The sequence below is a fragment of the Mobula hypostoma genome, chromosome 12 (assembly GCF_963921235.1).
Source record: "Mobula hypostoma chromosome 12, sMobHyp1.1, whole genome shotgun sequence".
In the NCBI taxonomy this organism is placed as follows: domain Eukaryota; kingdom Metazoa; phylum Chordata; class Chondrichthyes; order Myliobatiformes; family Myliobatidae; genus Mobula; species Mobula hypostoma.
Genome location: NC_086108.1, coordinates 94,512,860 through 94,537,321, shown reverse-complemented (window position 1 = coordinate 94,537,321; position 24,462 = coordinate 94,512,860). Strand labels below are relative to the sequence as shown.

The 24,462-nt window shown below is 42.5% G+C and overlaps 1 protein-coding gene across 1 annotated transcript in view; it reads left to right on the top strand.

The window, feature by feature from the left end:
• Positions 1–4,983: 4,983 nt before the first annotated feature.
• dr1 (down-regulator of transcription 1) overlaps positions 4,984–24,462 on the top strand; it is a 42,380-nt gene continuing 22,901 nt past the window's right edge. The window contains exon 1 of the mRNA XM_063065045.1: positions 4,984–5,507. Within this exon, the coding sequence (XP_062921115.1) occupies positions 5,285–5,507 (223 nt within the window). The 5' untranslated portion in view covers positions 4,984–5,284. The remainder of the gene's footprint in view (positions 5,508–24,462) is intronic.

The following is a 24,462-nucleotide window of genomic DNA, read 5'->3' as shown; positions in this document are numbered from 1 at the left end:
CCACTGCAGTCTACGGCAGAGTATTCCACAGATTCACTATTCTCCTCCTTACAAAAAAGGTCGCCCTTCAATTTTGAGGCTCTGCCATCTAGTTCTGGATACCCCTACCATCCTTTTCATATCCACCTTATCTAGTCCTTTCAACACTCAATAGGTTTCAATGAGATCCCCCCACATTCTTCTAAATTCCAGTGAGTACAGACCCAAAGCTGCCAAACACTCCTCATATGTTAACCACTTCATTCCTGGAATCATCCTTGTGAATCTCCTCTAGACTCTCTCCAATGACAACACATCCTTTTTGAGGTACGGGGTCCAAAACAGTTGACAATATTCTAAGTGCAGCCTGGCTAGTGTCTTATAAAGACTCAGCATTATCTCCTTGTTTTTATATTCTATTCCCCTTGAAATAAATGCCAACATTGCACTTGCCTTCTTCACCACAGACTCAACCTGTAAATTAACCTTCTAGGAGTCTTGCATGAGGACTCCTTAGTCCCTCTGATGTTTGAACCTTCTCCCCATTTAGATAACCGTCTGCTCTATTGTTCCTTTTACCAAAATGCATTATCATACATTTCTCAACACTGTATTCCATCTGCCAATTTTTTGCTCATTCTTCCAATTTGTCTAAGTCCTGCTGCAATTGTATTGCTTCCTCAGCACTACCTACCCCTCCACCTATCTTGGTATCATCCGCAAACTTTGCTACAACGCCATCAATGCCATTATCTAAATCACTGACAAACAATGTGAAAAGTCGCTTATTCCCACTCGCTGCATCCTGTCTGTCATTTCTCTATCCACGCCAGTATCTTCCCTGTAATGCCATAGGATTTTAGCAGCCTCATGTGTGGCACCTTATCAAATGCCTTCTGAATATCCAAGTAAATGACATCTACTGCCTTTCCTATGTCCACCTGCTGGTTACTTCCTTGAAGAATTCTAATAGACTTATCAGGCAAGATTTCCCTTTACAGAAATCATGCTGACTTTGACTGATTTTATCATTAGTCTCCAAGTACCTTGAAACCTCATCCTTAATAATAGAGTCCAACACTTTCCCAACCACTGAGGTTAGGCTTTGTCAGCCATAGTTGCCTACCCTTGCTCTTTGAGAATTTCTTCCTCTGTGGGACATATCTTGCGCCTTGTGAGTTCCCAGAAACTTCAGTCATCTGTGCTCTGCTGTCATCCCCGACAATTTCCTCCTCCAATCCACCTGTGCAAGTTCCTCTCCCGTGCCTCTGTAATTCCCTTTATTCCACTGCAATACAGATACATGTGACTTATGCTTCTCCCTCTCCAACTGCAGTGTGAATTCCATCATATTATGATCACTGCTTCCTAGGGGTTCCTTTACATTAAGCTCCCTGATAAAATCTGGGTTATTACACGATACCCACTCTAAGATAGCCTTTCTCCTAACAGGCTCTAAAAAAACATCTCATAGGCATTCAACAAATTCCCTCTCCTGCGATCTGACACCAATTTGGTTTTCACAAACCCTTTGCATATTGAAGTCACCCATTACAACTGTGACATTACACTTATTACACACCTTCTCCAGCTCCCTTTGCAATCCCAACCCCACATCCTGGTTACTATTTGAAGGCCTATATCTGATTCCCATAATTTTTTTTTACCCTTGCAGTTTCTTAACTCCACCCACAAAGATTTCACGTCACATGCTGGTGATAATAACCGGCATTCTGATTCTCTGTCCCTATGTTACCTCTTTCTAAAGATGTAATTCCTTCTCTTACCAACAGAACATCACACCTTCCTGCTTGTGCTTTCGATACAAAGTATATACTTTGATGTTAATCTCCCAACTATAGCCTTCTTTCAGCCACGGCTCAGTGATGCCCGCAATGTCATACCGACCAATCTCTAATTGCTTCACGAGTTCATCCACCACCTTATTCCGAATGCTTTGCGCATTTAAATACAACACCTTCAGTCCTGCATTCTTCGCCCTTTTGAATTTTGCCTTTGTGGTACAATTTAACTCTTTGCTCTTGTTAACATTTGCACCCAATCATTGGCTTGTCTTTCCTGACATTCATATTATACCCATCATCTACTTATAAACCTGCTGGTTCATCTCAGCTCTATCATGCTGGTTCCCATCCTCCTGCCATATTAGTTTAAACCACTCTCAACAGCTCTAGTAAACCTGCCCGCTAGAATATTGGTTCCCCTTGGATTCAAGTGCAACCTGTCCCTTTTGTACAGGTCCCACCTGCCCCAGAAGAGGTCCCAATTATCCAGAAATCTGAATCCCTGCCCTGACCCAATTCTTCAGCCACTCATTTATCTGCTACCTCATTCTATTCTGATCCTCACTGTCGCGTGGCACGGGCAGTAATCCCAAGGTTACTACCTTTGAGCTCCTGCTTCTCAGCTTCCTTCCTAACTCCCTGAATTCTGTCTTCAGGACCTCCTCCCCATTTCTACCCATGTCATTGGTACTTTACGTACCACATCTTCTGGCCCTCACCCTCCCTTTTCAGGATATTGTGGATACGTTCAGAAACACTGCAGACCCTGGCACCTGGGAGGCAAACTACCATCCGTGTTTCTTTTTTGCATCCACAGAATCGCTTAACTAACCCCTGATGAGAGAGTCCCTGATTACTGCTGCCATACGCTTCAGTTCCCTGCACGTCTGAGCCACAGGGCCAGACTCAGAGCCGTTGTTGCTTCCCCCAACTAGGTCAATCCCCCTCCCCCCCCACAATACTCAAAGTGGAGTACTTACTGTTGAGGGGAGCAGGCACAGGGGTGCTGTTCACTATCTGATGTTCACCCTTCCCTCTCCTGACTGTCATGCATTTATCCTTCTCCTGTAGCCTTGGGGTGACCACCTCCCTGTAGCTCCTGTCTATTACCTCAGAACCATTCAGTTGTTCAGTAATGCCTCCACAATCTCTTCTGCTGCCTTTTTCAGATAAAGGAATCTGACAGGACAGGAAGGAACATGACAGGAGAGGAGAACAGACCATGGGAGAAAGAGAAGGAGGAGGGGACCTGGGGGAAATGATAGGCAGGTGAGAAGCAGTAAGAGGCCAGAGTGGGGAATAAAAGAAGGGGGAGGGGGAGGAATTCTTTTTCACCCGAAGGAGAAATTGATATTCATGCCTTCAGGTTGGAGGCTACCAACATAGAATATAAGATGTTGCTCTTCCACCCTGAGGGTGGCCTCATCTTGGCACAAGAGGCCATGGATCAGTACGAGAATGGCAATCGGAATGAAAATGTTTAGCCATCGGGAAGTTCTGCTTTTGATGGATAGAGTAGAGGTGCTCAATGAAGTGGACCCCCATTTATGAAGGGTCTCACCAATGTAGAGGAGGCCATGTTGGGAACACCGTACTCAATAGACAACCCCAACAGAATCGCAGGTGAATTGTTGCCTCACCTGAAAAGACTGTTTGGGGCCTCGAATGGAAGTGAACGGACACTTAGGCCACTTACAGAGATACAGTAAGTGCTGAGAGGGAGGTTAGTGGGAAGACCGACTGGACAATGGAATCACAGAGTTGGGCACATCAGGCAGCTGCAGAGACTTCATCATTATCTGTCGCACGCTGCACAACCTGATGAGCTGCAGGCATCAGCAACAGCCAGGGGAAGGAGAGCAAGGAGACCTAAAGACAAGGGCTCCGAGGCAGGGGGAGTAACTGCACCACAAGTAGTGCAGAGGTTTAATTCCCGGGGACAAATAGAGATAGGCAATGCCGGCCTTTCCTAAAATGCTCTTTAAAATGAATAAAACACAGAGAGAAGTGTGCAGTCATCACACACAAAATGGTGGAGGAATGCAGGAAATCAATTAGCAGCTATGGAGGCCCTGGTGAAGGATCTCAGCCCAATACACCAATGGTTTATTCCCCTCCATAGATGCTGCCTGACTTGCTGAGTTCCTTCAGCATTTGCTGCGAGGCTCAAGATCTCCAGCATCTGCACCATCTCTTGAGTTTATGATTGTGAGATGATAATCAATTGCATATTGGGAATCACTTACCATCATCGCCCAAGAAACATGGCAGCATTGGCACATCTAATTATTTCACAATTATGTGGCCTGCTGCCATTTTAAGGGTAAAGCACCACTCATTTTTTTTCCACAATCAACACTCATTTCATGTACGTTCAAGTGATGAATGTGACGCAACCAACCCACTTGAAAGATAATCTAGTGAAGGCAGCAGCTGCCACACCCTTTGAGATTTACCTCTGGACCATTAGGTAGGCTTTTTGCACCATGTCAGAATCCACTTCAATGTTACCACTATCTTGAGAGTACTGTATACAATGCCATTCAAATGATAGCAATTGAAAATCATGACATCCATCTGTAATTAACACACCCAGGTATTTTTCCTCCTCTACAACCTTGTATGTGGGTAGGATTGCAGTTTCTCTGTCTGTGACAATGACATAACAAAGGAAAGTATGCATGAATAAACACACACAAATTGGGGATGGGGCAGCAGGTCAATGAAAATAAATAGAAAGGTATGTAATAAAGAGGTAGAGGAGCGCGAGGAGGTAGGAGTGGAAAGGGAGGGGTTGTATCGGGAATTGTGGATGGGGAGTGAAGGGCAGGGAGATGGGGCAATGGAGGGAGGTGGGGGACGAAAGGGTGTGTAGAGGGTAGAAGGACAGAGTGAGGGATTAGGGTTAGGAGGGTAGAGGGCAGGAGTGGGGATGTAGTGGGTAGGAGGACGAGGGTAGGGGATGGACGGGGTTTGGAGTAGGGAAGTATAGTACCGCGGAATGCAGTTTTTTTTTACAGCTGCTGCCGAGCCGCAGCAACGTGAAGGGAAGGAACCGGAGGTAAGCAGAGAAGAAGCGCTTCCCAACCTCCGGCAGGCCACGGCCCCCGAGGCCGGCGTTGGGGGAGGGGAGAGGAGCGACCAGCGGAAGTGCGGGGCGGCGCGGCTTCGCGGATGCCTTCCGGTGGACGATTGAAGATGGCGCCGCAGCTGGGTGCGGAGGAATGAGGGAGGAGGAGGAGGAGGAGGGAAGGAAGGTGCTCTGCTCGGTGATCGGACTGCAGGAGCTCGGTCGGAGATTGGATGAGAGTGGCTGAGGGCCGGGGGAAGTCCGAGGCAAGAGGAAGGCCACGTGGAAAAAGAGGGGAGAGGGGGGTTTCAGCCACAAAAGGAGCCGCTGGTTCACCCCCTTGAACTGTGGGCGGGGGTGTTCAGACCAACTGGGAGGTTTTTAGTTTTTTATTATTATTTTATTAAAAGAAAAGTATATAAAGTGAGTCATGGCTTCGGCGTCTGGCAACAACGACGACGACCTGACCATCCCCAGAGCGGCCATCAATAAAATGATCAAGGAGACGCTGCCGAACGTGCGGGTGGCGAACGAAGCTAGGGAGTTGGTTGTGAACTGCTGCACCGAGTTCATTCACCTTATTTCTTCGGAGGCCAACGAGATCTGCAACAAGTCGGAGAAGAAAACCATCTCCCCGGAGCACGTTATCCAAGGTGAGGGGAGTGGGGGTCCGGGCCTCGGTAACTTTTCCCTCTTCCCCCGGGCAAATAAAGAGAGAGTGGACGACATACTTTCTGTTTCCGTTTCCTCGCAGGCTCTCTTTAATTTACTTGGGAAAGTTAGGTGGAGAGTGTTTTTAACAAGTCAGCTAATAGGAAATTAATACTAAAAGCAGTTCCGAGGTTTCTCGTTCTTCTCCCCCTGGTATCTACATCCTGCACTGGGCAATGTTAGCCGCCTGTCCAAGTGGTAAAGTCTTATGATCGTGCTTGTAGAGCAACTTTGATCATCGGATGGTACCAAGTTAAGAACATGAATGGAGAAAAAAGTTTTGCTTCACTATTTGCATGAGAATGTGTTAGAGTGTTTATACTGATATTATGGAATGAATGTAAATAGTTTTATAGTTAACTACAGATTAAAATAAGGCAACATTGTTAAAACTGATTTGATATCTTAAATGCGTTTAAATTTTTTTTTAGTATTTTCCTGTTTTCAACTAGCAGCACAAATGAGTACTTTTGTATATGAAATAGGTACTTCGTATTGAAGTAGTGAAGTTTTTTTTAAAAGTCACTTGATTGCTGAGAGTGTAAAACATTAGTCTTCTGAATTATAAAGATGGATCTACATTTCCAATTGACTAAGTACAGGTGTTAGTATGAAATGTTATATGCTTTAACCCAGTGAAGTATTGTTTTGATGTAAAATCACTCCAAATTTTACCAATTATCTTATTCAACCCATGCACATAATTTATTTAAACTGTGAAGTTGTAAGAATCTTCGTGTACATCTGTGATTTAATATTTCTCTGAATGAGGTAAATAAGCAGTTCAGAGTTCTTTGATTTTACCAGAAAATTTTGTTCTATATCCAGTAAATTTTTTTGAATATTTTGCTAATAAAGTGGTACTTTTCTTCCAACATCGTCCATCACTATAACACATTTCTTGTTTGTGATTACTCTACATGTATAGTTTTGTTACTGACTAGGTACTTGTCTTTACCGAGGGACTGTGACTTCGTGTTTCTTTTGTTAGTTGGCTGAGTTCATTGACTTAGCTTTTTGAAATAGTGTCTTGGCATGTAGGTTGTAATAAAGTATGCAGGTAGGACAGAAATCTTAATCAAAATATGGGAAGTTATTTCCTATTTAAATTGTAAGGCAGTTCTTTCTTCTAAATATTGTAAAATTCTATTCTCTACCATTTTCCTCTATCAAATTTCTTCCTATTCACATGGTATGGGTTTTGCTGCTGGATATGTGCCAAGCATGTAGCTTATTTACAGGTACTTGAATGAACCTGCCAACCATTTCCTCCCCCTTTAATAGTTTACAATACCAGTTTAGAAGTGGCAGTGTTTACATATTTACTGTTGGCTATGATTTTGAGGTATACCTGAATGCTGGTTTGGTTTATTAGCATTTTAGGGTCTTTCTGGACAAGATAATAGGATTTATTCATCTTCCACAAACTTCAATATTATTAGCAATCTGTGGTTTGAAAAAGAAAACAGTAATTAAAATTCCGTGTAAGTATTTAACCATGGAAAGTGTCAGGATCCCAGTAGGCATGTGAGCACACTTGAGAGCGAATTACATGATTTTCACAGACTGTTTCTTTTTCAGCTGCTTTTAAGCTGAAAGTTGTTGAATATTCCAAAGACCGTGGAAAACGTCCTATAAAAAGACACGGTGTGAGCAAATGCAGCGTTCGTTTGTGATGAAAGCAGAAAGTTTGGGTAGGTTTTAAGAAAAACTGCCAAATTGTTCAGTTCTGGAAGGCAAGGTTTTAACATGTTTGACTGGTCAAATGTAGGCTTTGATTTGTTTTTAAATCATAGTAATCGAACTAAAATTGTTTATGATTAATGCAACAGAAATAACATTGTTACTATGAATCAGCTGTTTCTGAGCAGAAAATGAACAATATTACTGGAATTTTCCAACTGAACCGTTTATATAAAAAAGCTGTGCAGTTTTGAATTTGTGTGACAATAGTTGTCATTAAAGTGAAAGTCTGTCCCACTGTAGTTTAAAGTCAGCATTTGCCTCTTTGATTAAAATATTAGTCATTGCAAATCACAGTTCATGTTGCTTATTTGTAATCTGTATTTCTTTTGGTAATTTGGCCAAATGTTCAAACCTCTCAGCGTGTATGGCATATTTAACATTTATGTAATTGCATAAAAATGTTGCAAGACCAATGGCCTTGCATACTTATGTTTTAATCACTTGTCAATGAGTTGTTGGAAGTAGTTCTAGTAATGTGAATGGTATTACATAATCTGGTTGACAGGCTATACAAATAGCTTCTCAAGTCTATCAACCACATTAACAGCACGTTTAGACTTCAGCTTTTAAGCATCAGGGAAAAATACGTTGATTCTTTTCACAGGAATCTTAATAGAGAAACAAAACATTTTCTTCCAGATCTTGTTCAGTAATATCCCCAGATCAGTGAAAGCTACTCATACCAATGTAAAATATTTTAACAGAGCAGAGATCAGTTTTTTAAAATCTAGACTTATTGTTGAAAGTGAATGAAAATGAAATGTTGGTTGTTGTGACTGAAGTTTATAGTTGGCCTTCTTTGCAATACTTGGCTTGGCGCTGGACAGATCATTATTTCGTTATGATGGAAGCTTGTGTTATCTGCACCATCTGGAAGAGGAAGTCTGTTCCTAGTTTCCTATTTATGGCTGTGAGTATATATTTTGTCCAAATGGTTGCGTAGCAACAATTAGCAGTTCTTTACTAGTCATGCGTTATAGGAAAACCTACTGGCATATTTCAGGTTGTGTTGCGAAATCTGAGGATTTGAAGGCATAATTAATTTGTGCAATATAAACCATGTTGAAAGGGCTTGTTTTTGTGTTGCCATGGAATACATTTAGTCCATTCTAATGTAAAGTATTAGTGGTGTTTGCTTGTTGGGAAAATAGCTATAATTTCTAGCTGTTTCCATGGAAGGATTCAATAAAGAAGTAAAGTGAAAGCTGCAGTACCCTAGTAGCAGGGTATTGAGTGCTATCAGGGGGAAAAATGGCAGCAACATTATGTTCTGCACCAGCTCCTAGTGGTGGAGCAGGTTTGTAGAACATGGAACGGTACAGCCCAGCAACAGGCCCACATTATTGTAACTAAATTAGTAATCAAATGACACTGGAGGCCAAAGATGGTCTGTTCTGGGGTTAGATGACTGTGTATCTGGGTGGGTGGGAGGGAGGACACGGCTTTTGCTGCCGTTGTTGCTCCGTTGAGCATTGTTGGCGCTGAAATGTGTGGTGACACTTTAGCCTTTTAGCACCTCCTTGAGTATGGTAGTTAACACAAATGACGCAATTCACTTTGTTTCACTGTATATGTGATAAACCAAGCTAATGTCTTCTGTCTACACAATGTCCATATCCTTCTAGCACATTCATGTACCTATCTGAGTCTTTTGAATGCCTGTATCATATTTGTGTGTGTGTACACACAGACACACAGACATATATATATATACACACACACACAGACATATATATATATACACACACACACAGACATATATATATATATATATATACACACACAGACATATATATACACACACACACACAGACATATATATATATATATATATATATATATATATATATACACACACACAGACATATATACACACACACACACACACACACACATACATATATATCTGTGTGTATATTTATATACATTTCCCACACTTTTCTCTGAGCTTGCCTCTCGCCTTTAATGCTTGCCCTCTGTTAGGCTTTCAACTTTGAGAAAACAATGCTGACTGCCTGCTCTATCTATGCCTCTTATAATCTAATAAATCTCTTATCAGATTTCCCCTTGGCCACTAGTGCTCCAGAGAAAATAACCCAAGTTCATCCAACCTCTCCTTGTAGCTTATGCCCTCTAATCTAGACAGCATCATGGTAAACCTCTTTTGCACCCTCTCCAAAGCTTTGTCCTATAATAGGGCAACCAGAATTGAATGCAGATGTGGCCTAACTAGGGTTTTATAAAGCTGCATCATGACTTCCTAACTTCATCGCCCTGACCTCAGCTCCTCAACTAATAAACGTCGTCAAGCCTTGTGCCCTCTTTACCAGCCTGTCATTGGGTGCAGCTGCTTTCCAGGAGTTGTGGACTTTGCACATCAGCACTTGAGAGTCTTGCCACTAATTGTACTGTTCCTGTACATTTGATCTCCCAAAGTGCATTGCTTCATATTTGGCTGGGTTAACAAACAGCGGAGGTTCCAGTGTTGATTACTGCAAGAGACTATTAGGCACATATTCCACTCAGAATATGGCCCCATTGATCACAGTGCTCTGTCTGGGTAAGCGAATTCTGAATCCGAGTAGCCAATTCGCCATGGATTCCGTGCATCTTAATCTTCTGGATGAGCCTCCATGAAGGACCTAGACAAGTGACTTACTAAAATCCATGTAGACAACCTCCACAGGTCTACTTTCACCAATCACCTTTGTCACTTCCTCAAATAACTGGAATCAAGTTAGTAAGACATGAATTGCCCCATACAAAGCCATGCTGACTATCCCTAATTAGAAACAAGAGAAAATCTGCAGATGCTGGAAATCCGAGTAATACACACAAAATGCTGGAGGAACTCAGCAGGCCAGGCAACATCTACAAAAAGAATACAGTTGACTTTTTGGGCCGAAGCCCTAATTAGACCATGGTTTTCCTAATGCTTATAAATTCCATCCCTCAGTATCCTCTCCAGTAACTTTCCTTCTGCTGAGGTGAGACTCACTAGTTTATCATTTCTAAGATTATCCATTTTCTTTCTTGAGTAATAGAACAACATTTGCTACTTGATCTCTCTTAACAGGCAAGGTTCCAGAGGACCGTCAAGGTCCCAGCAATCTCTTCTCGAGGACTGTCAAGGTCCCAGTGATCTCTTCTCTTGCGTTTTTCTATAATCTAGGGTATATCTAGGGATATATCTCCTTTATCTTGAAATGCCCTAGCATATTGGCATCCTTCACCTTGGTAAATACTGATAACTTTATCTTGTTTTCAAATAGGAAACCAGGGTTGCAAAGGTCTATTTCAGCTTTGTGTACGCTGCACAAAGAGGAGTGGAAATGGTGTGCAGAGAACCAAAATAGAGAATCAAGTGGAATCAAAAATTTTGACTTCAGTGTTCCTAACATTTATCTGGATGAATTTTATGCCCATCCATATCTGATAATCACTCTGGTAACTTGGAGACTAGAGAGTTTGAAAGGTTGTAAGGTAGAGCTGGTTAGCATTCATGAGCATGATTGATCATTTGGCCTGAAATATAAAGTATTAACCTCCATATTAGAACAACCAGCAGCAAAGATGATTGAAACCATTTCTTTCCCCTTCATCTCATGAATGCTAGGAGATATCAGTATACTTCAATATACTCTGCAGTATATTACTCAAGTGCAAATCTGAGTAACTGCATCAATGTAATACACAAACCTGCTATAGGATCTTGGCTCTATGCATCTGAAACCGTAAAATCATATTTCCTGGTGGGAACTTTTCTGGAATAACTTTGAATTGTGCCATGGTTTCTGGTTCTATCAGCACTGAATAGTGTTATGACCAGCAGTTCAATTAGAAGCGAAGCGTCTTACCAACTTTTAATTCTAACAGCGGATGCAAGAAATGGGGAATGTGTTCACTCTTCGTTCAGTAAAACCTGAGAACAGGTTTCAAGATGGAGTGTCAGTTGATCCTGCATCCACAGCCTTTATCAGAATGGGGTAAGTTCCAGAACTCTACTAACTTATGTGGGGAAATGTACTTTTCCGAATTGGCTGGGCAGTAACCTGGAATTGAAAAGCAGAACCACAGGAAAGGTAATCAGAGCCAACCGCAAATTGGCAAAGGGTAAATAGGAATATAGAGGTAATGAATGGCTCAAAGTAAGATTTTCATGGGACACTGACACCAGTTTTAAGGAAGGTTAGAACTGTTCTGTTAGGATGGGCAGGGTAGATTGGGCTAAAAGCTGGATAATGAAGTGGGGAGTGGGCTGTGTGAGGTCATGCACTTTGGTCAGAACCTTCAAAAGATGGATATTAATGAAGAGAAACTGCAAATGAGTGCAGTTCAGAGGGACCTAGATGTTCCTGTGCTTGAATTAAAAGTTATCAGGCAGGTTCAACAAGGGGTAGAGAAGGCAAATGACATGGTGGCCTGAATTGCAAAAGGGTTGAGCTTAAGAATAAGGGAGTTCTGTTATGGGTGTTAATGAGGCTATGCAGAGTTTCTGTCTAGGTTACGGATTGGAAGCAGTCCAAAGGAGATTCGCCAGGCTAACTCCTGGAATAGATTCTACTAAAAAACACTAGACAGTTTGCATTCCTTGGGATTTGGATGAATGAGTTATTCAAACATACTGTATAGGGTCCTGCGGTCTTGATACGGTAGATGTTGAGATGTTTCCACTGGTGGCAATGTTACGAGCAAGGGGGTATTGCTACAAATTGAGAGTCCAAGCATTTAAAACAGGTGCATAGGAACAACTTCTCAGTTGTGGTTGTCTGCAGTTCTATGCTCCTGCTGGTGGTGGATGCCAGATCTTTAGATATATTGAAGCAGGAGATAAATATTTGAAAGAGTGAGAAATTGAGAGTTATGGGAACTGATAGAGAAGAGGAGTTGAGGCCAGCATTGATCAGCCATGATCGTATTGAATGGTGGGGCAGGTTCAAGGGGCCTGCTGGTCTGTTTGTATATTCGTGTGCTCTTGTACCTTTGTCTCTGAAATCTCCCAACAAAGGAAACAATATCTCTGAATCCATTGTTGAATAATTTCAGCTTTTTTTAAAAAATCCCTTCCTCAATCGTGAGTATGAGGAATGCAAGTTATATTGTAGGTATTCTTTAATCTTTAAAGGTTTGCTCTAATCTTGGTGAATTTGTTATTTAACCTCTTTCAGGGCCAATAAAAATTGAAAACTAAGAGCATTTCTTTTGCTTTCTTACTAAGAAACTGAATAATTTGATGACTAAACACTTTTATGTTCCTGTCATTTTGAGATAAGTTGCAACTTTTGATAAAGTATTTAAGTACCATATGCAAGAGCATTGGCTTTTGGTGAGTTGAATATCCAGACACCCAAAGCTTCATGATTCTTGCTGTCTTTACTAAGGTATAGTGCATGCAACTGATTTGCCTGGTGATCTTTGCACTATCCAGTCTTCCAGTTTTTTAACCTGCTGTTTTGTGAGATCATGTTTCTGTCTGCAAGTTTCTCCTTTTCGACCTTAATTAAGCTTCAAAAGTTGAAAGTAAATTTATTATTAAAGTGCCTATGTCATCAAATATTACCCTGAGATTCACTTTCTTGCAGACATTCACAAGAGAACAAAGTACAATAGAATCAATGGAAAAACTATCCACAAAAACTGACAAATTGTGCAAATACAAAACGTAACAAGTAATAATAAATAATACTGAGAACATGAGTTGTAGAGCCCTTGAAAATGAGTCCAGGGGTTGTGTTCAATAATCAGATCAGTGTTGAGGTGAGTGAAGGCATAAGTTTTGGAGCCTGATGGTTGAGGGGTAATAACTTTTCCTGATCCTGGTGGTGTGGAACTTATGACCCCTGTATTTCTTTCTTATGGTAGCAGCGAGAAGAGAGCATGGCCAGGATGGTTGGGGTCTTTGAATGCTGCTTTCTTGTACCAGTGCTCTTTATAGATGTGCTTAATGAAAAGGATTTGGGGTGGGGGCTTTTCCTGTGATAAACTGGATTGTATCCTCCACTTTTTGTGTTGGTTTTTCTGTTCCTGGACACTAATGTTTCCATACCAGCCAGTCAGGATACTCTCTGCTACGCATCTATAGAAGTTGGTCAGAGTTTTAGATGTCACGTCAAATCTGCACTAACTTCTAAGGAAGTAGAGGTGCTGCCTTGCTTTCTTTGAAATGGCATTTGTATGCTAGTCAGATCCTCTGACATGATAATGCCCAGGAATTTAAAGTTACCAACTCCACCTCCGATCCCCTAATGAGCACTGGCTCATGCACCCCCAATTTTTTCCTCTGGTAGCTCTTTGGTCTTGCTGATGTTGAGTGAGAGGTTGTTGCTGTCACACCACGCAATCGGATTTTCAGTCTCTCTCCTTTATGCTGATTCATCACTACCTTTGATTTGGCCAACAACAGTACAGTCATCAGCAAAATTAAATATGGCATTGGAGCTCTACCTAGTCTCACAGTCATAAGTGTAGAGTGAGTTAAACAGGGGACTAAGCAGACAGCCTTGTGATGCACCTGTGCTGATGTTGCTTGTGGAGGAGATGTTGTTGCCAAAACATACTGACTGGAGTCTGCAAGTGAGGAAATTGAGGAGCTGGTTACACAAGGAGGTATCGAGGCCTGGGTCTTGGAGCTTATTGATTAGTTTTGCAGGGATGATGGTGTTAAATGCTGAGTCGTAGTCAATTAAAATCATCCTGATGATTGCATCCTCACTGTCCTGATAGATGTTCCAGAGCTAAGTGAAATGGCATCTGCTGTTGACTTGTTGTGATGGGAGGCAAATTAGAGTGGATTCAGACAGGAGTTGATGTGCTTCATGGCCAACCTCAAAGCACTTCATCACAGTTGTTGTGAGTGCTACTGGACAATAATAATTGAGGCAGGTTACTAAGTTCCTCTTTGGCCCTGGTATGATTAATATAGCCACATCCTCAAATGTAAATTCCCTGGGATAAACTATACACACAGCCAGGCAGAACCTGTGAAGGGAAATAAGCACTGTGTTTTAGACAGAGACCATTTTTTAAACCCTATTATAAAACTTGTCGATTCAACTTAATCATAACAATCTAATGCTGTCTCCTATCCTTTACATCAAGATTCTGATATATGAACGATACGGTTTCCAATGATGAGAAGGTATTGAGATTTTGCAAATTGAAGCTGCATGAAGAAAGGTATTATTTCAATAGCAGGCTTTAAGTGTTTTAAATTATGGGGAGAAACATTGCTTGGTGAATTTATGCCAAGTTGATTCACTGTCACAAGCAAAGTTCATCCATGTGGTTGAAAAGCGTTGTACACAATGCTTGTCAATTAAGTTAAAATTGGTTCCTGTAGAGTGGGGGATTTCCAACCCTTTTTTAAATGCTGTTGACCCATACCATTAACTGAGGGGTCTGTGGATCCCAGGTTGGGAACCCCTGATGTAGAGATTTCAAGGGTGTGAAGGTGGGCAGCATGGAATTTGCATGAATTGAGAATGAAGCATAAACAAAAGGTGAGTTTGTAGAACATAGAACATTACAGCACAGCACAAGCCCTTAAGGCCATGATGTTGTGCTAACCTTTTAACCTACTCCAAGATCAATCCAAACCTTCCCCCACCCGCCCACAAATAACCCTCCGTTTTCTATCATCCATGTGCCCATCTAAGTTAAATGCCTTTAATGTATCTTCCTCTACCACCATCCCCAGTGGTGTGTTCCACACATTCGCTACTCTGTGTGAGGAACTTGCCTCCCCCCACACCCTCCATACTTAAATCACCTTAAAATTATGCCCCCTTGCACTAGATGATAGAGCATTGGCTGATTGGCAGGAAACAAAGAGTGGGAATAAAGGGATCCTATTCTGGTTGGCTGCTGGTTACCAGTGGTGTTCCACAGGGGTCCGTGTTGGGGCTGCTTCTTTTAATATTGTACATCATCAATTTGGATTATGGAATAGATGGCTTTGTGGCTAAGTTTGCTGATGATATGAAGATAGGTAGTCCTTGGGAGTCCTTGTACAGGATACCCTTAAGGTTAACCTCCAGGTTGAGTCGGTAGTGAAGAAGGCAAATGCAATGTTGGCATTCATTTCTAGAGGAATAGAGTATAGGAGCAGGGATGTGATGGGATAAGGCGCTGGTGAGACCTCACTTGGAGTACTGTGGGCAGTTTTGGTCTCCTTATTTAAGAAAAGATGTGCTGAGGTTGGAGAGGGTACAGAGAAGATTCACTAGAATGATTCCAGGAATGAGAGGGTTGACATATGAGGAATGTTTGTCTGCTCTTGGACTGTATTCCTTGGAGTTTCGAAGAATGAGGGGAGACCTTATAGAAACATTCGAATGTTGGAAGGCATGGACAGAGTAGATGTGGCAAAGTTGTTTCCCATGATGGGGGAGTCTAGTATGAGAGGGCATGACTTAAGGATTGAAGGGTGCCCATTCAGAACAGAGATGCGAAGAAATTTTTTTAGCCAGAGGGTGGTGAATCTATGGAATTTGTTGCCACGGGCAGCAGTGGAGGCCAAGTCATTGGGTGTATTTAAGGCAGAGATTGATGGGTATCTGAGTAGCCAGGGCGTCAAAGGTTATGGTGAGAAGGCGGGGGAGTAGGACTAAATGGGAGAATGGATCAGCTCATGATAAAATGGCGGAGCAGACTCGATGGGCCGAATGGCCGACTTCTGCTCCTTTGTCTTATGGTCTTATGGTACAAACTTGGAGCTCTAGTGGAAATGACTGGTCAAATTTAGAATGACTCAGAAAGGTGTAGGAGCTATACTAATGATCTTTTGGTTATGTTGGCTATTTAATGTATTGTCCCTTTCCAGATAGGTGGCAAATGTTCAATCACACTCCTGACATATGAACAATAGTTTGGTACTGGGAAGTCGGTCGATGAGTTTCAGTGTGGTGACTCCCCGGAATTCTAATGTTAATGGTGAGGAATTTGGCATTTTAACTATATTGTGCGTCATGCAGTTGAGGATTGTCTTCAGTTTATTGTAAATGGTTTATTGGTCAGCGTTTTAGTCCAAACCTGAATGTGATCTAAATCTTGCTGAATGCAAGTATGAACTTTTTCTGAGAAACTTGGGCAAAGAGCAAACGTGTCTATTTCTGACCTTCTGACCGAGCTGTAGGGCTACAATTGGATTGTCTTGTTTCAACATCCTGTATCCTTAACATCCTCCTGATGTTGTATCGAGTCTATCCAGTTGGTTAAAGACTGATTTCTATGATTATGATTGTGACAATCAATCCAGTTAGCATTATCCAACTCAATGGGGTGCTTTAACCTTTAGCTCTTGCTGCTAAGCCAGTGGTTGTTGGTGTTAGGGTGCTCTCAGAGCTAGCGTAAAGCAGTAACTGTGCAAGTTTTGATGCACAAATTTTTGTAGTTGTATCTTTAGTAGGTAAAATTAAAACATTAATTCTAACACATGTAATGGATAATTTAACATTGAACTTGATTACAAAATTAAATTTTTAATCAGTCCTGTAATTTAAATTTACTCTAATTTAATTTAAGACTTTATAGTGCAGAACACAACACAGACATTGACTAGTTGCAGTGCCAGCTCTCATTGCAGGAAAGGTAGAAATCTAGCTTTGGCTGGTCATTTCAAACAAATGTGTGCAAATCATGGGGTAATAATTAAACTATATAGAGAAAAGGTACATGCCATTAGCTTTATTGAAACATTCATATCTGATTTTCAATATTCTTGAGTAATGCAAAGATAAGTTGTGGCTGATATGAGCAGGTATGTCACAATTTAATTTTCCTCCCTATAGCTTGTCAGTGGCATTCATCGTGAATTCTTTAACATACTAGCTGAAAATGTCCTTTGAATCATTGGACATTTTTTTTTCTCTTTTAATGTGAAGTATTTTGCAGTATTCTATGCTTATACAGTCAGCATTTTCAAATTCCATCTTGTTTTAATTTTGCTGTTATGAATAGTTTTTACTTGTAATCCCTGTTTTTTTTCTAATATTTTGCACTATTTTGTGTCGTGGATAAATGTGCAATATATTCTTGCTTGATTTGAAGTTTTTTTTTGTGTTCACTGTTCAACTGATGAAGTTCCTTCATGCTTTTATAAGCATGAGGCAGAGTAAGAAGTGCTTTTATTAGTACAAAAATATTGTTTTTTTTTAAATAGCTTTCTGAGCTCTTAATGACTTGGTGCAGCAGGTTCTTCATAATTTCATTCAGATGAAAAAGCTGATACAAGTGTAATAATTGACCTGTATTTGTTTTGATATATTTGTATTCTGATAAACATGGGGTTCTTTCTCACAATCTAAAAATAAAGAAACAATTATCCATCTCTATGACATTTAGACTTATTATTCAGTACTAATTACTATGTACAACATATCAGCAGTAATATTACATCCAAAACAGAATTGACTTGTTTTAATTTCAGGACATCTGTTAATTTCAGGACATCTGTTGCATTGAGGGATAGCTTCAACCTGAACTTTAAACAGATGTATTAAAAATCTGTGCCAACCAACTGGCAGGAGCATTCAAAGACATTTTCAATCTCTCATTGCTACCGTCGGAGCAAAAGGGCAACAATTATATCAGTGCCCAAGAAGAGTAGTGTGAGCTGCCTCAAAGACCTTTGTCCAGTATCACTCACGTCTACAGTGATGAAGTACTTTGAGATCTTGGTCATGGCTAGAATCATCATCTGTCTCAGGAAGAACCTGGACTCACTGCGATTTGCCTATTGCCACAATAGGTCTACAGCTATCTCACTGGCTGTCCACACAGCCTTGTGTCACCTGGACAGTGCAAATACCTATGCCAGAATGCTGTTTATTGATTATAGCTCAACATTTAACACCATCATTCTTACAGTCCTGATCAAAAAGCTACAGAATCTAGGCTTTTGTACCTCCTTCTGCAACTGAATGCTTTACTTCCTAACCAGAAAACCACAATCTGTGCGGATTGGAAATTACGTCTCCACATTGCTGACAATTAACATAAGGATGTGTGCTTAGCCCACTGCTCTACTGTCTCTACATCCATGACTATGTGGCTAGGCATAGGTCACAAAATTTGCTGATGATACAGCCATTTTTTTGGCATTGTGACGAAAGGCCGTACAGGAGCAAGATGTACCAGCTAGATGAGTGGTGTCGTGGCAGCAACCTTGCACTCAACATCAGCAAGACCAAAGAGCTGTTTGTGGACTTCAGGAAGGGTAAGATAAGGAACACAAATCGATCCTCGTAGAGGGATCAGAAGTGGAATGAGCAATTTCAAGTTCCTGAGTGTCGTTATCTCTGAGGACCTAACCTGGATGCAACATATTGATGCAGCTATAAAGAAGGCAAGACAGCAGCTATATTTCATTAGGAGTTTGAGGAGATCCAAAATGATTGGAGAAGACAGGAGGGGGAGGGATGGAGCCAAGAGCTGCACAGGTGATTGGCAAAAGGGATATGAATCATGGGACAGGAGGCCCAGGGAGAAGGGGGGGGGAACCCAGAGGATGGGTAAGTCTCCTTTTTCTCCCTCTGTCCCTCTGACTATACCCCCTGCCCATCCTCTGGGTTCCCCCCCCCCTTCCTTCTCAAACTTTTACAAATGTTTCATGGAGAGCATTCTGACTGGCTGCATCACTGTCTGGTGGTGGGGGGGGGTGGCGCGGGCAGCCACTGCACAAGATTGAAATAAGTTGCAGGAACTTGTAAGATTAGTCAGCTCCATCATGGGTACCATTCTCCGTATTATCCAAGACGTCTTCACGTAGCAATGCCTCAGGAAGGTGGCGTCCAGGATCCCCGCCACACAGGACATGCCATCTTCACACTGTTACCGTTGGGAAGGAGGTGCAAGAGTCTGAAACAGCTTCTTTCCCCTCTGCCATCCGATTTCTAAATGGACATTGAACCCAAGGACACTACCTCACTTTTTTTTTTAGTCCAATTTTTCTGCGATACACACACACACACACACAAACTCTGGTTTTCTCTATTTATTTATCATGTATTTTATTCAGTACTTTATGTCTGCAGCCATAAAGTTAACAAATCTTCTTGGCATATGCCAGTGATATTAAATCTGATTCTGAATCAATCTGATTGCTCAGATAGAATTGTTCCCAGCCACATAGAATTCTTGTAGCACAAAGACGAGAAAATCTGCAAATGTTGGAAATCCAAGCAACACACAAAAGTTGGTGGAGGAACTCAGGCCAGAGAGCATCTATGGGAAAGAGTAGACAAACAGTTGATGTTTCAGGCCGAGACCCTTTACCAGTCCTGATGAAGGGTCTCAGACCAAAATGTTGACTGTTTACTCTTCTCCATAGATGCTGCCTGGCCTGCTGAATTCTTATAGCATTTTTTGTGTTGCATAGAATTCTTGTCCTGCTCTTTAAATCTCTTCATGACCTCTGCACCATCGCTCCCTGTGCTTTAAAAAAAATTTTGTCAGCCAGCCAACTTGCTTCAATATGCTATTCAGTTGAAAGTGGGGGAGTTTTCTTTTGACCTTGATGCAACACTGCTTAACACAGCCTAAGTAGCTAATTAACTAGTTGTTATCTCATTATTGTCCAAATTAGTTACTGTGTTTGTCAACAAATGAACTCATTAATTAACTCTGGAGTGCTTTGGAATATCCTATGGGTACATATTGTAGAAGTTTAAGCTTTCTCTTTGGGGGCTAATCATGTTCCTTGTCTGTGATATTCGTTCCCAAACACAAGATTCTGCAGATGTTGGAAATCCAGAATAACACAAGTAAAATGCTGGATGAACTCAGCAGGTCAGGCAGCATCTATTGAAATAAATTTAAAAAATCAATGTTTTGGTCGAGACTCTTCCTCCGGATTCCTTGGCCTGAAACATCGACTGTTATTCCGTTCCATTGATGGCCCCTGACCTGCTGAGTTCCTTCAGCATTTTGTATTCAATCCCAAGCTACTTCACCTCTGGTGTTTCTTTAGGAAACTTCCATTTAAAGCATCCATGCAGATTCTCTTTTTGCTTTATAGAATAGTACAGTACAGGCCCTTCGGCCCACAATGTTGTGCTGACCCTCAAACCCTGCCTCCTATATAACCCTCCACCTTAAATTCCTCCATATACCTGTCTAGTAGTCTGTTAAATTTCACTAGTGTATCTGCCTTCACCACTGACTCAGGCAGTGCGTTCCACGCACCAACCACTCTCTGAGTAAAAAACCTTCCTCTAATATCCCCCTTGAACTTCCCACCCCTTACCTTAAAGCCATGTCCTCTTGTATTGAGCAGTGGTGCCCTTGGGAAGAGACGCTGGCTACCCACTCTATCTATTCCTCTTAATATCTTGTATATCTCTATCATGTCTCCCCTCATCCTCCTTCTCTCCAAAGAGTAAAGCCCTAGCTCCCTTAATCTCTGATCATAATGCATACTCTCTAAACCAGGCAGCCTCCTGGTAAATCTCCTTTGTACCCTTTCCAATGCTTCCACATCCTTCCTATAGTGAGGTGACCAGAACTGGACACAGTACTCCCAAGTGTGGCCTAACCAGAGTTTTATAGAGCTGCATCATTACCTCGCGACTCTTAAACTCTATCCCTCGACTTAGGAAAGCTAACACCCCATAAGCTTTCTTAACTACCCTATCTACCTGTGAGGCAACTTTCAAGGATCTGTGGACATGTACCCCCAGATCTCTCTGCTCCTCCACACTACCAAGTATCCTGCCATTTACTTTGTACTCTGCCTTGGAGTTTGTCCTTCCAAAGTGTACCACCTCACACTTCTTCGGGTTGAACTCCATCTGCCACTTCTCAGCCCACTTCTGCATTCTATCAGTGCCTCTCTGCAATCTTTGACAATCCTCTACACTATCTACAACATCACTAACCTTTGTGTTGTCTGCAAACTTGCCAACCCACCCTTCTACCCCCACATCCAAGTCATTAATAAAAATCACGAAAAGTAGAGGTCCCAGTACAGATCCTTGTGGGACACCACTAGTCACAGCCCTCCAATCCGAATGTACTCCCTCCACCAAGACCCTTTGCTTTTTGCAGGCAAGCCAATTCTGAATCCACCTGGCCAAACTTCCCTGGATCCCATGCCTTCTGACTTTCTGAATAAGACTACCATGTGGAACCTTGTCAAATATCTTACTAAAATCCATGCAGATCACATCCACTGCACTACCCTCATCTATATGCCTGGTCACCTCCTCAAAGAAAAATACTATATCAGGCTTGTTAGACACGATCTGCCCTTCACAAAGCCACGCTGACTGTCCCTGATCAGACCATGACTCTGTAAATGCCCAAAGATCCTATCTCTAAAAATCTGTTCCAACAGCTTTTCCACCACAGACGTAGAGGCTCACCGGTCTATAATTACCCGGACTATCCCTACTACCTTTTTTGAACAAGGGATCAACATTCGCCTACCTCTAATCCTCCGGTACCATTCCCGTGGACAATGAGGACATAAAGATCCTAGCCAGAGGCTCAGCAATCTCTTCCCTTGCCTCATGGAGCAGCCTAGGGAATATTCTGTCAGGCCCTGGGGATTTGTCCATGCTAATGTATTTTATCAACTCCAACACCTCCTCTCCCTTAATATCAACATGCTCCAGAACATCAACCTCACTCATTGTCCTCACCATCATCAAGTTCCCTCTCATTGGTGAATACCGAAGAGAAGTATTCATTGAGGAACTCGCTCACTTCCACAGCCTCCAGCCACATCTTCCCACCTTTATCTCTAATCGGTCCTACCTTCACTCCTGTCATCCTTTTGTCCTTCACATAATTGAAAAATGCCTTATGGGTTTTCCTTTACCCTACTCGCCAAGGCCTTCTCATGCCCCCTTCTTGATCTCCTCAGCCCCTTCTTAAGCTTCTTTCTTGCTACCCTATATTCATCAATAGACCCATCTGATCCTTGCTTCCTAAACCTCATGTATGCTGCCTTTTTCCACCTGACTAGATTTTCCACCTCACTTGTCACCCATTGGTTCCTTCACCCTACCATTCTTTATCTTCCTCACCGGGACAAATTTATCCCTAACATCCTGCAAGAGATCCCTAAACATCACCCACATGTCCATAGTACATTTCCCTGCAAAAACATCATCCCAATTCACACCCGCAGGTTCTAGCCTTATAGCCTCATAATTTGCCCTTTCCCAATTAAAAATGTTCCTGCCCTCTCTGATTCTATCCTTTTCCATGATAATGCTAAAGGCCAGGGAGCAGTGGTCACTGTCCCCCAGATGCTCACCCACTGAGATATCTGTGACCTGACCTGTTTCATTACCTAGTACTAGATCTAGTATGATATTCCCCCCTCTTGGCCTGTCAACATACTGTGACAGGAATCTGTCCTGGACACACTTAACAAACTCTGCCCTGTCCAACCCTTGGAACTAATCAGGTGCCAATTAATATTAGGGAAGTTAAAGTCACCCATGATAAACAACCCCGTTATTTTTGCACCTTTCCTAAATCTGCCTCCCAATCTGCTCCTCGGTATCTCTGCTGCTACCAGTGGGTCTATAGAATACTCCCAGTAGAGTAACTGCTCCCTTCCTGTTCCTGACTTCCACCCATACTGACTCAAAAGAGGATCCTGCTACATTACCCACCCTTTCTGTAGCTGTAATCGTATCCCTGACCAGTAATTCCGCCCCTCCTCCCCTTTTCCCCCCATTTCTATCCCTTTTAAAGCACTGAAATCCAGGAACATTGAGAATCCATTCCTGCCCTGGTGCCAGCCAAGTCTCTGTAATGGCCACTACATCATAATTCCATGTATGTATCCAAGCTCTCAGTTCATCACCTTTGTTCCTGATGCTGCTTGCATTGAAGTACACACATTTCAGCCCTTCTACCTTACTGTCTTTACACCGTTTATTCTGCTTCTCTTTCCTCAAAGCCTCTCTGTATGTTAGATCTGGCTTTACTCCATGCACTTCTTCCACTGTTCTATCGCTTCGGGTCCCAGCCCCCTTGCAAATGAGTTTAACCACCGCCCCCCCCCCCCCAAACCATGCTAGCAAACCTACCTGCAAGGATATTGCTCCCTCTCGAGTTCAGGTGCAACCCATCCAATCTGTACAGGTCCCACCTTCCTCAGAAGAGATCCCAATGATCCAAAAATCTAAAACCCTGCCCCCTGCACCAACTCCTCAGCCATGCATTCAATTGCCATCTCCTCCAATTCTTACCATCACTGTCACGTAGCACTGGCAGCAACCCTGAGAATGCTACACTTGAGGTCCTGTTCTTCAGCCTTCTGCCTAGTTCCCGAAACTCGCACTTCAGGACCTCATCCCTCTTCCTGCCTATGTCGTTGGTACCAACATGTATCACGACTTCTGGTTGCTTTCCCTCTCATATCAGGATGTCATGCACCCAGTCAGAGACATCCCGGACCCTGGCACTCGGGAGGCAACAAAGCATGCGGGTGTCCTTCTCACGTCCACAAAATCTCCTGTCTGCTCCCCTGACTGTAGAGTCTCCAATGACGACAGTTCTCCTCTTCTCCATCTCACCCTTCTGCACCACAGGATCAGACTCAGTGCCGGAGGCCCTGCCACCGTGGCTCACCCCTGGTCACCCCAACCCCAATCCCTTTTTTTTCATGTTAATGCCATCTTCCTTGTACCAGGATGACCAAAGCAGAATTTAGTATTTCAAATGAACACACACAAAATGCTGGAGGGCAGCATCTATGGAAGTGAATAAATAGTTGGTGTTTCAGACTGAGACCCTTCATTAGGACTGGAAAGGAAGGGGGATAAGAATGAGAATGATGGTGGGGGCGGGGTACAAGCTAGAAAGTGAAGGGTGATACCAGGTGGGTGAGAGAAGTGGGGGGGGGGGAATGAAGTAAGAAGCTGGGAGGTGATGGGTAGAAAAGGTAAAGGGTTAGAAAAGGAGTCCGATAGAGGAGAGTTAACCATGGGAGAAAGAGCAGGAGGAGGGGCACCAGGAGTGAGGGGGAGGTAATCAATAGGTGAGGATGAGAGCTAGAGTGGGGAATTGAAGAAAAGGGGTGGGGGGGTGGAATTATCAAAAGTTAGAGAAATTGATGTTCAGCTCATCAGGTTGGAGGCTGCCCAGATGGAATATGAGGTATTGCTCCTCCAATCTGAGAATGGCCTCATCGTG